The 13,386-nt window shown below is 37.2% G+C and overlaps 1 protein-coding gene across 3 annotated transcripts in view; it reads right to left on the bottom strand.

Annotated features, from left to right (window-relative positions):
* Positions 1–1,346: 1,346 nt before the first annotated feature.
* The window catches only part of fbxo25 (F-box protein 25), a 53,387-nt gene continuing 41,347 nt past the window's right edge, over positions 1,347–13,386 (bottom strand). For 2 of the 3 annotated variants that reach the window (XM_015357909.2, XM_015357900.2), the window contains exons 3-11: positions 13,189–13,292; positions 12,084–12,133; positions 10,923–11,015; positions 10,327–10,420; positions 9,725–9,909; positions 9,391–9,573; positions 8,467–8,610; positions 6,998–7,024; positions 1,347–2,111 (exon numbers count right to left, since the gene is read on the bottom strand). In XM_015357909.2, the coding sequence (XP_015213395.1) occupies positions 2,022–2,111; positions 6,998–7,024; positions 8,467–8,610; positions 9,391–9,573; positions 9,725–9,909; positions 10,327–10,420; positions 10,923–11,015; positions 12,084–12,133; positions 13,189–13,292 (970 nt within the window). In that variant the 3' untranslated portion in view covers positions 1,347–2,021. The remainder of the gene's footprint in view (positions 2,112–6,997; positions 7,025–8,466; positions 8,611–9,390; positions 9,574–9,724; positions 9,910–10,326; positions 10,421–10,922; positions 11,016–12,083; positions 12,134–13,188; positions 13,293–13,386) is intronic. The other variant, XM_006626383.3, reaches the window with a different exon arrangement.

Here is a 13,386-nt window from a genome sequence, read left to right on the forward strand (position 1 = left end):
GTCTATTAATATTCTTCAACATGGCCTCACTCTGTTGCACGTACTGTAAGTATTTTGTGATTGGCATTCCAAACAACCTCTCCATACCAGTGTTATTTCATCGACGGAAAAGACCGCAGTCTTTCTACATCTCTCCTTGAAGGTGGATTTAAGAAATTAATTTTAGAAACTTCAATAACCCATTTTTGTCACCTGACACATGACAAATATGAAAGGTGACGAAATAATTTCTTTAACTTAAGATTCATAATGATTAAAAATGAGAACATCTTTTTTGTAGCAGGTGCTACGTTTTATTCGGCAGAAGTGACGGATACATTTATGATGATGTGCCATTTCACAGTAGAACCCGTGATGATAATGTTAATAGTAACCATCATCATCAGGGGGCCTACTGTGAAAGGCCCAGGCAAGGAGCATTGTGTGACAATACGTTCATAAGGCTATATAAATGTATTTCTGGGATGCATGATTTGCATTGGGTTGCAGAAGCTGGTCCATAGGATTCTGTCCAGTTCTCATCATGGAGCCTGGAATAGTGTGTTCACGGTGTTTGAATGCTAGATACCACAAGTCATCCCACTAATGCATGACAGCGCTCAGGTTTGGACCTAAGCGGAGTTCCCATGTCTTAACTGTTATTTTCTCATCTGGCAAGATGGCCACTGTTTCATGAGCAGCAGGAGCGTAGGCAATGAAGGTGGTCCCATCAGAATGTATGTGAGACCACAGGTCTTGAATAATGTAGCACTGCCCAGTATCACAGGTAGAGAACCATCTGGGAAAGAGGCACATCCCCTCACTGACAGCATTGCAAACCCACAAAAACCCCTGGAGGCCACAGGTTTCTCGATATTTGCCAAGGGCCAAGACACTCCTGCTGGACAATTCCCACCCCTCACTCAGAAATGCTCAGCGAACGTGAGGAATTCCAGTCACAATTAACCTGCTTAAAGACAAGGCTTGAACTGACTACACCTGGAGCAGAGTCCAACTTGTGCTTGTGGCACCTTTACCAGCTGAGCCACTCAAGAGGCCTAATTGGTTCAATCAAAATGATGACAGAAACATTTAATCAATCCCCAAAATGCCTTGTGTAATGAGTGTAAGTCCTGCAATGGACACGAGTCCTGTCCAGGGAGTAGCTGCAACCCTGACCAGGAATAACTAACTACCTTTCTGATAAAGGATGGATGGCTGGAATCCGTCTCATAACTAAGTGTATGAGAAGTTTAACCAGGCAAAATTTTCTATATATTTCAAAGTTCCTTTTTTAAAGAACATCACAGTGCTCTTAGATAACTCCCAGGGACATTGCGGTAAAAATAAGCTAGTTGACCACAAAGTTAAAACATTTTTAAATGCATTTTTATTATATTTAGTCACTTTCATTAGCAAATCTTTAATTGTACCAACAGCATGATCGGTTTTTCACCACTACACTTATCTGGTCGCTGGAATGATAGAGGAAGATTACAAAATATTTAAAGAAAAGGATACAAAATTATTTTCCATAAATAATGCCATTATAGTTTGATTCTGCTTTATAGCAGATTTAACAAAAGGGTATAATAAAAAAAAGTTTTAATTGTAAATTTACATTTTAGTGTTGACGCTTTAAACATGTACACAGCATGACAAAACAGTGAACAGTAATGAACTACTCATCATTCTATGTGCGCTCGTTAACAAGGAGAAATAAAACCAACACATTAACCTCCACCCGCTACACAGCCACCAAAAAGCACATTTCGTCATTCCTCTCTTAATATTGTCAGTGAAAATAACTGCATTTTAAAATTTTCTCAAGACATCTTTCACAAATGTCCAAGTGCAATCCATACACCATCCTCCGACCTTTCTGCAACATACGAGAGCATTTATTACATAACATGCGGAACAAAAGATCTCCATTGAGCCCTTTGACTTGTAGGAAAAATTAAACATATATTGCACATTAAACAAATCAAGCAGCAATTGGTTTTGCCCTGCTCTACGAAATAAACGGTGCACACAACGCTCTAAAACTTGAAAAGGTCAATGAAGTGCTGTGGGGACACTGGCATAAAACAGTTGCCGGGATCATTAGCTGTACAGGGATGTCCAGAATCCTAGGAAAGTCAAAAGAAAAAGTCATGTTATTAAATGCATACAAATAGTATATAGTAGATCATTACTAAAAAACTTTAAGGAATTAAATGAAAAATATCAAAAGTGTAAATATATATAACACTACAGAACAAAAAAAAAGTGTTTCATTACATTTTTCATGCAACCATGCAATGAGATGTCAAGTGTCTCAGAGCTACTCTGATGAAAGGTAATTAAAAGAGCAGCACTTCCCGAACTTAAGCAAATTGTGAAAAAGGAACAAGTAAAAGTAGCTGAACAGCCCATATATTTCAGGAAAGTTCTCAATATGAAACAGCGGAGATGCTATTTGTATTCAATAATACCCAGGATGTGATGTGGCTAACACAGCAAAAATGAAAATCTTTTAGGCAGCACTGTCCTGAACTCAGTAAATACCTGGATTTTCAATACATTTGTTACACAAGTTCTGGAATTACAAGGTATCTGTTGTACCACAAGGATTTCCTGTTAAATAAGCTGAAGTAGCAGTCGCACATCATTATATAATGTACTGAAAGGCTTTAAAATTGCAACAAATATTATTGGTTCCAATACACAATCAAGACCTCTCCTTGATGACACTCATATTGAACACTGCCAATTCCAAGACAAGGCATATCTATAAAAAAGACCTTTCCTGGAAATATAAAAATGCCATTAATGAATAATGTATCCTTTACTTCACTTGTGTTAAGATGGAGTTCTGAAGCTCACTATGTTTCATTTATAAATATGAAAATACACATCCCTCCACAAATTTGTCATAATATGGCATTCAAGGAAAGTCTGATGACATCACTAATATGGACTCCATCTCTCTACAGATTGATAATTTTTTTTACAAAGCCCTATATTCCCACATTTTTTCTTCAAGAATCTCAGAGCTTCACACTGAGCCTTTTTTTTCTTTTCAAATTCTTTTAAAAAACAACAAGGCTGAGAATGAAAAGTTTAAAACTGTTAAATAACGTCCATCCATTTTCTAACTGCTTCACTGGGTCACTGGGAAGCCGAAGCCCATCCTCGCAAGCAACAGGCACAGCACAAGATACACCCTGGGCTGGACATCTGTCCTCCGGGGGCGCACACACACACATTCACACAAGAGCCAAGCATCCCAGAACCCAATGAACCCACCAGTATGCCTTTGGGCTTTGGGAGGAGCAGCCAGAGGAAACCCCATGGGAAGAACATGAATGTCCAGTGCAGATGGCACCGCAGGTCCGAAATTGAACCCGGGGCCTCAGTGTTGCAAGAGAGCAATGCTGACCACTGCACCACAGCGCTGCCTCATGGTAATCGCATACACAAAGGAATTCTACAAAGCTGGCTGATGTATTAGTAATGACTCAGGCTAAGCATTTTTTCACAACCACTTCTTAGCTGTAATCCAGTCTGCCAACCTCAGGGCAGCAATATATAGCCTTTTACCAAATCACACCATGCATCATCGTTAAACAATCATTTTATTGCATTATTAATTTCAATTAGTATTCCCATTATTATGAAGCATATCAGATAAACACTATGTAGATAGCTACTGAGCCTTTAACACTTCCATCCTTATCAATATTTACAGTCTAACAGGACAGTAAATGGATGTTTGTTTTAGCAGGCTATTGGCGTTTCTTTCAAATTAGTGTCAGAAAAGGTATTCTGATGGGGGATCTGAATATTTATGAATCCACTGTTACCCAGAGCATTTGTAAGGAACATTCTACATACCCTTGATCGTTGAATTTCAGAGGTATATATACATAATTGATGTAAAAATGATAAGCTGCAAGGGCAAAATTACTAATGGATGTCTTGTTTCTGGCACAGAATAAAAGCAGAATACTTTTTTCCTGCAGCGCACACAGGGGAGAATGAGGAAATGTGGGCTGATTTCTCCCCTGACCAGACCACCCTCAAGTCACTCATCATTTAACATCTCCGAGGCATCACAAACCTGTGCTAGAGGCTCTGGCACTTGCAGGAATGCGAGATGCAACTCCCTTCCAGCTAGCTTGTCCACTCTATTCAGCTTTCTTTTCTAAGATAAGTGCTGCAAGGTGCAGCTGGAAATGAAACTGCACAGGATAAATGTGTCATAGATGTAGCACCGGTGCTACAACTACTAGAAGAAAATTGACAATAAAGAAGGCTGAAGAAGGTGTGAATCTCTCAATTCAGAGAAATTGTAGAAAAAGTACAATATGGAAAAGGAGGTCTTGGGTGCAGTCAGTCTACCCAAGGTGGTCAAAGAACTTTGACCTGGGGCATGTTGTCACCTTCTTTAGTGAAATATTTATGTAGTACATTAGCCCCTTTCCCTAAAGAACTTAACATTTCTTTTACCCTTCACTGCAATATTCCTTTCATTTTCTCTCTTGGCTTCCTGTCTTACATATACTGCATACCTAGACCTCATCCATGTGTTGTGTTTGGGCGGCCTAACATTTGTAGTCATTCTCAGGGTTTGCCCAGGCCTGGCAGGATTTCTGAGAAAACAACCCATTTAGTCCTGCTGCTCAATTTCTTGTCATGTTGCTTGATTTGTCCTCGATGGGAAAGTGTGCGGCTTATACCAATGTTATTTGTGTCCACAACTACTGTACTTCCCTTTTCAGGGATTGTTTGTACTGCTCCCAGTACTCAAAGTCCAGACTGCAGGCCTTGACTACCACATCTGCTGTCAGGTCCTGAAGCTGGGTAAATGTGTTCGGTCATATGATGCTGTGTGGTATTTTTTGGATGGGTTGGAGAAACGTATTTCCTTTCACCTCCCAAGACAACTCTTTTAGTCTGTTTCTTCTTCTTGTTTCTGTGACAACTCAGAGTGCACACTTCCCAGAATATTGGTTTGGTCTTTTGGAGCTCTTCAAGTACCTTTAAATTATTCTCCAGTACATACATTGTTCTTTCATGATCTGGATTTTTGTGGCAGTTAATATGTAGTTTGTAGACAGATGTAGTTTGGCTGTTACAGGTTGATTTCTTGGTCATAAAATAACACCTTCAACAAAGAGGAGCAGTTATTTTAATATTGCTGTTTAATGGGATTGATTACATACTTCTCCTTTACACTGGAAGAACCTATGCCTCCACTGGGACCTCAGGAGGGTCAGGACTGTATTGCAATGTTTAAAATAAGCCATAAAACCCAAGCAGCCATAATAATGATATTAAAAGCTACTTGAAGCATTAATGCATAAATTTACATAGTACAACCATTTAGGCAATAACATGTTTCCATAACGTGAATTGGCTCTAACAAAATTGATTTGTCTATATCCATAATACGGGTGCATGTTGGCTACAATGTGACGCATGTGGAGTAAAAACAGCGGTAGGCGAGGCAGCATCAGCATTGCAACACACTCTTGGGATACTGGAGTTTTCTCCTACATATTGGCATCAGGCCCTGCCCAACCTGCATATGCAACAAGGGTGTGTACCTATACCAGTGTTCAGCAGCTATATTTCTGTTCATAGGAAACACTGATAGAAATATGAGAGAGAAAAAAATACAAGAGAAACGTAAGAACATGTAATATCATTCGCACTACTGGGTTTATAGTAATGTGCATTGTTAAAACAGTTTCTTACAAAAAGTGCTGCCTCACCCTCCTCCACTGCAGAACTTGTCTCTGATTAGACATGTAAATACTGAAGCATACTTACATAAGAAGCATGTCTTAACTATATTTGAACCCTTTTTCAGTTTACAGGCATCATCATTATGCAGAACTAATATATTTAAATATATTTAAAATGAATTTATTTTAATATATTTAAAAAAACATATTTTAATTGAATATTATGATCAACTACTATAGAAAAATACCTTTGTTATTGTGAATTCCAGCTCTTTACCCCCAAACCCTTAATTCCTATTGAACTATTGGTTCCTATTGGTTTCTATATTATTTCATTATTTTCTATAATGTGGTGTTTTACAGGAACTCAACTATCGCATTATAGCAGAAATGCCTGTACTTAATACCAGCAGCACTCCTTCAGTAGGCATATAGTGTCGTGTGCACGGTGCTTACTACCCAACTATACAAATGGGTACCAGCATAGGACTAATCATCCCATCCAAGGGGAACGTTCTGCATTGCAGAAAGCAGGACAAGCTGTGAACAAAAAACTTATGTGCTGAATTAATATGTCCCCCATATAGTTTCATTTCAGTTGTTTTCTTAACTGATCATTTCAACTAAAAGCAACGTATGCTTTTAAACATTCCAGTAAGTTGCTGGTATTTCTTCTGTGTGAGTCTTCTATTGGTTTTAATTCAAAGCTAGTTAACTGATAACCAGGTGAGATGCCACAAAACTTTTAAAGTTCTGATTTTAACAGATAATAATGTGTAATGTGGTGTACATTAAAGTAAACATTTTGCATTGTATGGCAGCAGCAAATCAAAGAGGTATTTAGCTAACCATAAGCATTTGTGCTGTACATTAGACTGCTTAGCAGAATACTGCATCAATCCATGAATAACAGAAAAACTGTTAGGAGAGCATATGTCCATTTACTGTTAGCATTAATTATTGGTTATTACTGACATATTACTGGTTGATCTTTGAACTGAAAGTGACAGGTGACAAGAGATGCCAACAAACCTTTAAAAGCACAATCTGTTCTGAATTAAATGTGTCAAATAAGGATTAAAAGGAAACGTATTCAGAAACCTTGGGATATTTTAGAGCGCTGACCTTAAAACATGTTAACCATTGCCACCTTAAAGATATTAATCACATTTCACATATGAAATGACCATGCATAATGAATACTATCATCGAGTTTCAGGGCCAAAATCTTAAAAAAAATAGAAGATACACAGGAAAAACTGTGATGAAAACAGATAAAGTACCTTGAATAATAAAGCAAGGTGGCAGTCCTTTTGAGGTCAGGGAGGAAGGAGTAGAAGAAGGGTAAAGCATGAAGGGAAACATGAAAGGTTAAAGATTAGCGAGGAAAGGTGGGTTTTCTACAGCTCAGCAATACTAGAGTGAGACTCTACGAAGCAGGTCTATATTAACGATCAAAGGCACAAGTAACATCAGAATCTCTAAAGCTGTTAATGAAGTGTCTAATCATGAACCCTGGGAAGTAGGAAATTTTACACACTGTAGGTGGGAGCAATAAAAATAACTGTCAATCTGCATATCTAATACTTCATTCCCTACAACATACTTGGCACAGTCACAGAATGAATGTGATACTTGAAGAAAGGGAGAGTAAAAGGCAGGACTCAAGCTCTCATGTTTCAGCCCCCTAGGACACCACTGTAAATTGTAAATGTATCCCACCCTCAGAAGAAAACAGAGATATAGTTATTCTTCAACATCCAGAGATGTTTCTTGGGCTCTCAAAAATATCTTATATCTTGTATTACCATATTACATGAAAGAATACGACTTGACACTTACATGTTTGTGCCTATATGTCCTACCTCTTCAATCAAAAGTATCAAACTTAACATGCATAGTGCAAGCTAAAGTCTTACAAATATCTAACTGAAGGAATCTTACAAATGAATATGCATTATTGATTATATGATTTGGAATCTCCATTTTGTTAAGCTACAACCTGCAATTAGTAATAAAGGTGACACAATGTTAGCCTACGACGCAACTTCGTAATGGTGCTATATGTAATTCATCTTTTATAAAGTATATACATTTTTTGTAACTAACATTTAATCCTCAAATTAATACATTTGAGGATTAATAATCTCCACACAAATATTTCCAAGAGAAATCAAACTGAAATAATTATTTCTTGCACATTTATTTTTAAAACAGTGTAACACGGCACTGTACTGTATGTGCTGAAGCTTGAGTTAAAAATTCCTCAAATCATGTGGGTTAACGTGCACTGACCATAGCTTACTCGCAAAAATGTTATTTCCTCATGCAGATTTTAGGTTATCTTACATTTCTAGAAACTAAAACAAAGGGAGGGATTGAGGAATTGCAGCAGATGCCAAGAGTAAGTGTGGTCCAAATACAGAGGAATGAAGGACAAACTCACTGCAGGATAGAGAAGAAGCAATTCAGAAGAGGACCAGCTAATGGAATTTAAGAGAGGTTCACCATGAAATTAAAAGACGTCTAACAATAGTTTCAAGATGACAATCAACCTAAATACAGAATATTAAAAAATATTAATATGAATGAGTATTATTTTCCTAATACTCTATAGATGTTGTACTTTCAGTATATAAACTTATATATACATATTTTATTCAATCTAAACAATTCTTTGCAAACAAATTCTCAATTCCAGGTAGATTTATGGAACGAATATATGACAAGTGCAATGAGCAAACTGTCTTACCTTCCAAAACAGAATGCTACAATGTCGACAGAACTGCAATGTATCCCCATACTGTTCTTTTTTTGGATAATACTTCTGAAGGGTGAAGTACATCAGTTTCCAGTCCACATGTCCCTTTTCTGACAGAATTAAATGTCTACAGAACTAAGAACACAGAAAAAAAGAGAGCACAATTAAAAGATGGAGAGACTAAAAACACTGTAAAAAGTCTGGATAAATTGAATTCATTTCTATTTTGTAGAAAGAGTGGAAATGGGCATTTACATTTGCAGTAGTTAAAATGTCTCGTAGACATAAATAACGATATTTGAGAAAGTGAATTTGCTAAAAGCCAGCTGAGGCCTTAACTGACTATTCCTTACTTTGCTGTCCAGGGAGAATGAATTGTGCAATACTGACAGCCTGTGCCTTCACTCTTACTGATAAAAGTGTGTGGTGATGAAACCACAGTAAGTTCTCAGTGCAGATAAGCAGTTGACATGAGCCACCTGTGCTATTTTCCATGTTAACTGTTTTGGCCTCAAAACTGTGGTTACTAGGAAAAATACCTAGGACTTCAGCATCAGTGAAAGATATAACACATCTGTTTTCCTAGAGATCTGCTATGCACCTGGGAGGAAAATGATTCTGATCTTCTGATGCAAGAGTAGTTTATCACATACATCATAATTAGCTCAATGTATAACACATGTCCAGGCTTTGATAGGCTCTGCGCTTGGTCTTGTGTTTAAGTGAAAGTGTCTATCCATTTTATATCTAAAGAACCCTCTAGTGGCCAAACTATGTATATTTCAAAGGGGCTCACTTTGACTTTTGAATTGCTTTGAATTACACATAAAACAAAATACAGTTCACAATCTTAAGCAGAGACTTGTTGTTTTTAACGTGAATCTAAAAGTGAAACTGAAACGTTGTCAAACGTACGTGTTTTTCCGCAAAATGAAATTGACACAGTTTTTTCCACAGTTGTCGGTCTTCACTCAGCATGTGCAAAGTTGATGTCACCTGACCAAGGTTGATGATGTCCCAGCCATCCGAAAACTTGTACAAGATGTTGTTTTGCATGTGGAGTGGGAGGTCACTTAATGTAATTCCATTTGTAATTTGCTGTAAAATAGACCCAAAAACAATGTTGCTAAACATATTTCCTCTGTAAAAAAAGATAAATTCATTTAATTCAAATATAAAAAATTCAAACAGTTTTACTAGCTCCATTGTTTTGTACATTCATTAAAACAGCACTGTAACTCAGACAGACCTTGGGGATCTGAAGGTTGTTCAGCTGTTGCTGCCAGTTGAGTATGGTCTCCAAGCGACACACCCAGATATTGATGTTGCCCACCAGCACTGACTTTCCCACTTCTCTTATCAGGATGCACAGTGTAGAGCCCAGGTCCTGAAGAAGGTCTTTGATCAGACGTGGATTCTGCTGGTCATCTAGGACTGCACCAGGAAAGGCAATGACAAATGTATCAACCATCCGAGGGAGCATTTTCACTCCATTATCCAAAGAGAAAGGCTTGCACGCAACAGAATAACATTCTGATTTACTGCTTAAGCATATTATGTCACAGTTTCCTTAAAACAAAGATTTTCCCCTTGGACATATTTCATGAATCTTACAAAACTAACAACCACGAACACAAACCAACATTTAAAAATGACAGTCTACAAAAATATGGCAAAAAAAAAATGGCAAGCCCATTTATATCTACAGCGTCAGTTAAAGGACTTTATTACTGAATTGCTTAGGCCTAGTTTGAAAATGACTTTAATTTCAGTATCCAACACCCTTTACTGCAAATCTTTAGGAAAGAATAACCACGCTTCAGGAGGCATCCGAGTATTTTAAGATCTCACCCTTTCGAACAATCTTCTCAAGAACATTGAAGTAGTTTTTCTGTGCAGCTCCACTCAAAGATGTTAACTGGGATTTTGCAATTAGCTGCAACAACTGTAAAGAAAATGTCTTTCAGAGTAAATTCCATGTTTATTCCTTAACACGGGCTGCTGAATCTTATTAATCAACCCATCTATTTAATTTTCCCAAACACTGCATGCCAAGTCTTATAAAGGAGATGGAAAGGAGCACACTGGGGTGCATGCAAAGAAGATTAATTGATGTTTGTAGATGCGAACTGCATAAGAGATTTTTTTAAATCAAAACAGGATTGTAAATTTAATATTCTTAGAAGTACAGGACACTGTTTTATATTTCAAATACACATTAACAATAAAAAAATGAAGAGAAAACTGTACGTTTATATTTAAAAGAACAATTAATAAACCACTTTATTAAGTCCTCACTCCCTTATGTGTCTGTAGCCATCCCATACGATCCATGTAAATAAAGCTGCTGATGAGGTAAATGTTTAGGCTAAATAATTTTTTCATTATACAGTTGGCTTAATCAAAAATATAGCATATAAAAGCAATACAAGTTGATGATATCTTACTTTAACAACATAGTTGAATCTTCGAATATCTTGAATAGCACTGGAAAAATCTAAGCGGTTAAAAGCTTCCCCTAATGTGCAGTAGCCATGTCTCTGAAAAAATAAAACACCCAAAATAATCCATGATGTATGCAATGTAAGACAACATTTGTAAAACAGTAACATTATACAAGACATACTGCCTAACCCTGGGAAAATGCTGTATATAAGGAGCTCTTCTTTTTGTCTTCCAAAGGAATGTAGATCTATACCAAGTACGTTCTTACACATTTAGATCATTAGAAGAGTTGCCAATAGCTTAAACACTTATGAGGCTATAAGAACCTACTTCCACAGTGAGAATAGGTTACTCCCATTGGGAAAAGTGTATTAATTAACAACAGTTACAGACTTACAGTATGTGCTGTTGTTGACACCTCTGAAACCAAACCTCTGGATGTTTTGATATCAGCCTTGGTGTTACTTTTGACCCCCTGAAGGGCACTTAAGGAATGCCAAGTATCTTTTCTCTGTCTGTGTAACTCTGTTTCGTTCAGACCATTGCTCTGGGGAAATACTGATACAACCCTTTATTTTAGCTAGATTAGACAACTGTAGAGCCTGACCTACTTCCAAGGTACTAAGGTACAGGCTTCAGTACATCCAGATTTCTATGGCTTGTGTTCTAACTAAAGTAGTCTGCAGAAGCACATAATTCCTGTCCTGACTGCTTGTGAAATTTAGAGGACTTCAAACTTCTTCTGCTCACATATAAAACACTGAATGACTTGAGATGCTTCAGATTCTTTTAAGGATGTAGTGCACGAGCATACTCCAGCTCTTAATCTGAGATCTGTTAATTCAAGATTTCTTACTCTTCCAAATAGTAATAGCAATTGAGCCTTCTCATGTGCAGTACCACATCTGTGAAACTCATTGACCGAATCTACCAGGAACTCTGCAACTGTGAACACTTTCAAAACTTGCTTAAAAGATCTGTCTTTTCACTAAAGCTTTCAATGTATAATTCAGTTTAGCCCTTGTCTTCACATAGTCAATTTGGTACCTGCTTTTGGTCAATTTGTTTTGCATCTATTGTGCTATTTTATAATGCTTTGAGAAACTGCAAGTATAAACTTTAAGACTGTCAACTCTTCTTCTTATTATTATTATAATACTTACCTCTCTTGTGCTCTCCTTCTGAACATAGATCCACTTCTCTTGGTAGAAAACTTCGGAAAAAAAGTGAACACCATATCATATAAACATCCATCTATTTTCAAATAGCTTTATCCAAATCAAGGTTGCGTGCGAACTGGGGCCTATCCAGGCAAGCAACAGGCACAAGGCAGGGTACATCATGGACAGGATGTCAGTCCAACGCACGGCACACACAGACACAGACACACACACACTCACACTAGGGACAGTTTTCCCAGAATCCAATTAACCTACCAGCATGTCTTTGGACTGTGGAAGGAAACTGGAGCACCCATCGAAAACCAATGTGAACACAAGGAGAACATACAAACTCCACTCAGATAGCACCCAAGTAACTGAACTCAGTCCTGAGCGCTGCGAGGCAGCAATGCTAACCACAGATATACCGACTTGCCCTGTCATATAAACATATATTTACAAATATTAAGTCCTGTATTATGCTAATTTATGTTCTAAGTCGTTAGCATGTGTTATAATAATGTTGTAGATTTACACTATGCGTCACAAAATCAAGGTTTCAGAAGAGCCAATCTATTAGTATTCTTTGTCAATTTCCGAGGGCCTAATTTACCCAAGAAACGAAACAAGAACTACAAAGAATGACACTTATTTCTATAAAGATGAGACCGATCTGGTCAACAAATAAGGCTGGCGGAATATTACAACATAACGCTTGTTACGAGTGTTGTCAACACAATTCAGAAGAGGTAGATCTGGGATTGTAACGTCAACATAATAATATCATATCCTATTTGCTTGTTTCTTTTGCTTCCTTGTTAAAATTGTATCAAATAAGGGATCTTCAAAAAAATATCATATTTTTTAATATTTGGTTTCTCTGTACCCAACTGCTGGTACTGTACCACCTCCCTATTCAAAAGATCACTGTGTAAAGTCCACTGGTATTAGCTTGTGATTCAAAGCCTTCAGCACAGTAATGCTGGCATTAATACAGCACTGGTATTAAAATGTCTCTTAAGCCACAGCATCTGCTGTATGTTTGTGATTCTGAGAAGTAATTTATGGAAAACATTTCTACCGCCTTTAAAAGAGTCTTGATACTTACATTGTGACTTCGTATTGTTGTTAAAGTGATCCTTTTTCCTCTTTTTTGCAGCAACTTCACAGACTTCACCTGAAAACAGGTTCTCTTTGTTTTCATCATGAAGCCTATTTAAAAACGAAATAAAAAATGGAATTCAGACAGGAAATATTTTTATCTGCTTCTTGATGATGGTGATACATTTCTCCAAAACAAAACTTA

Source organism: Lepisosteus oculatus, chromosome 2 (assembly GCF_040954835.1).
Source record: "Lepisosteus oculatus isolate fLepOcu1 chromosome 2, fLepOcu1.hap2, whole genome shotgun sequence".
Lineage (NCBI taxonomy): Eukaryota > Metazoa > Chordata > Actinopteri > Semionotiformes > Lepisosteidae > Lepisosteus > Lepisosteus oculatus.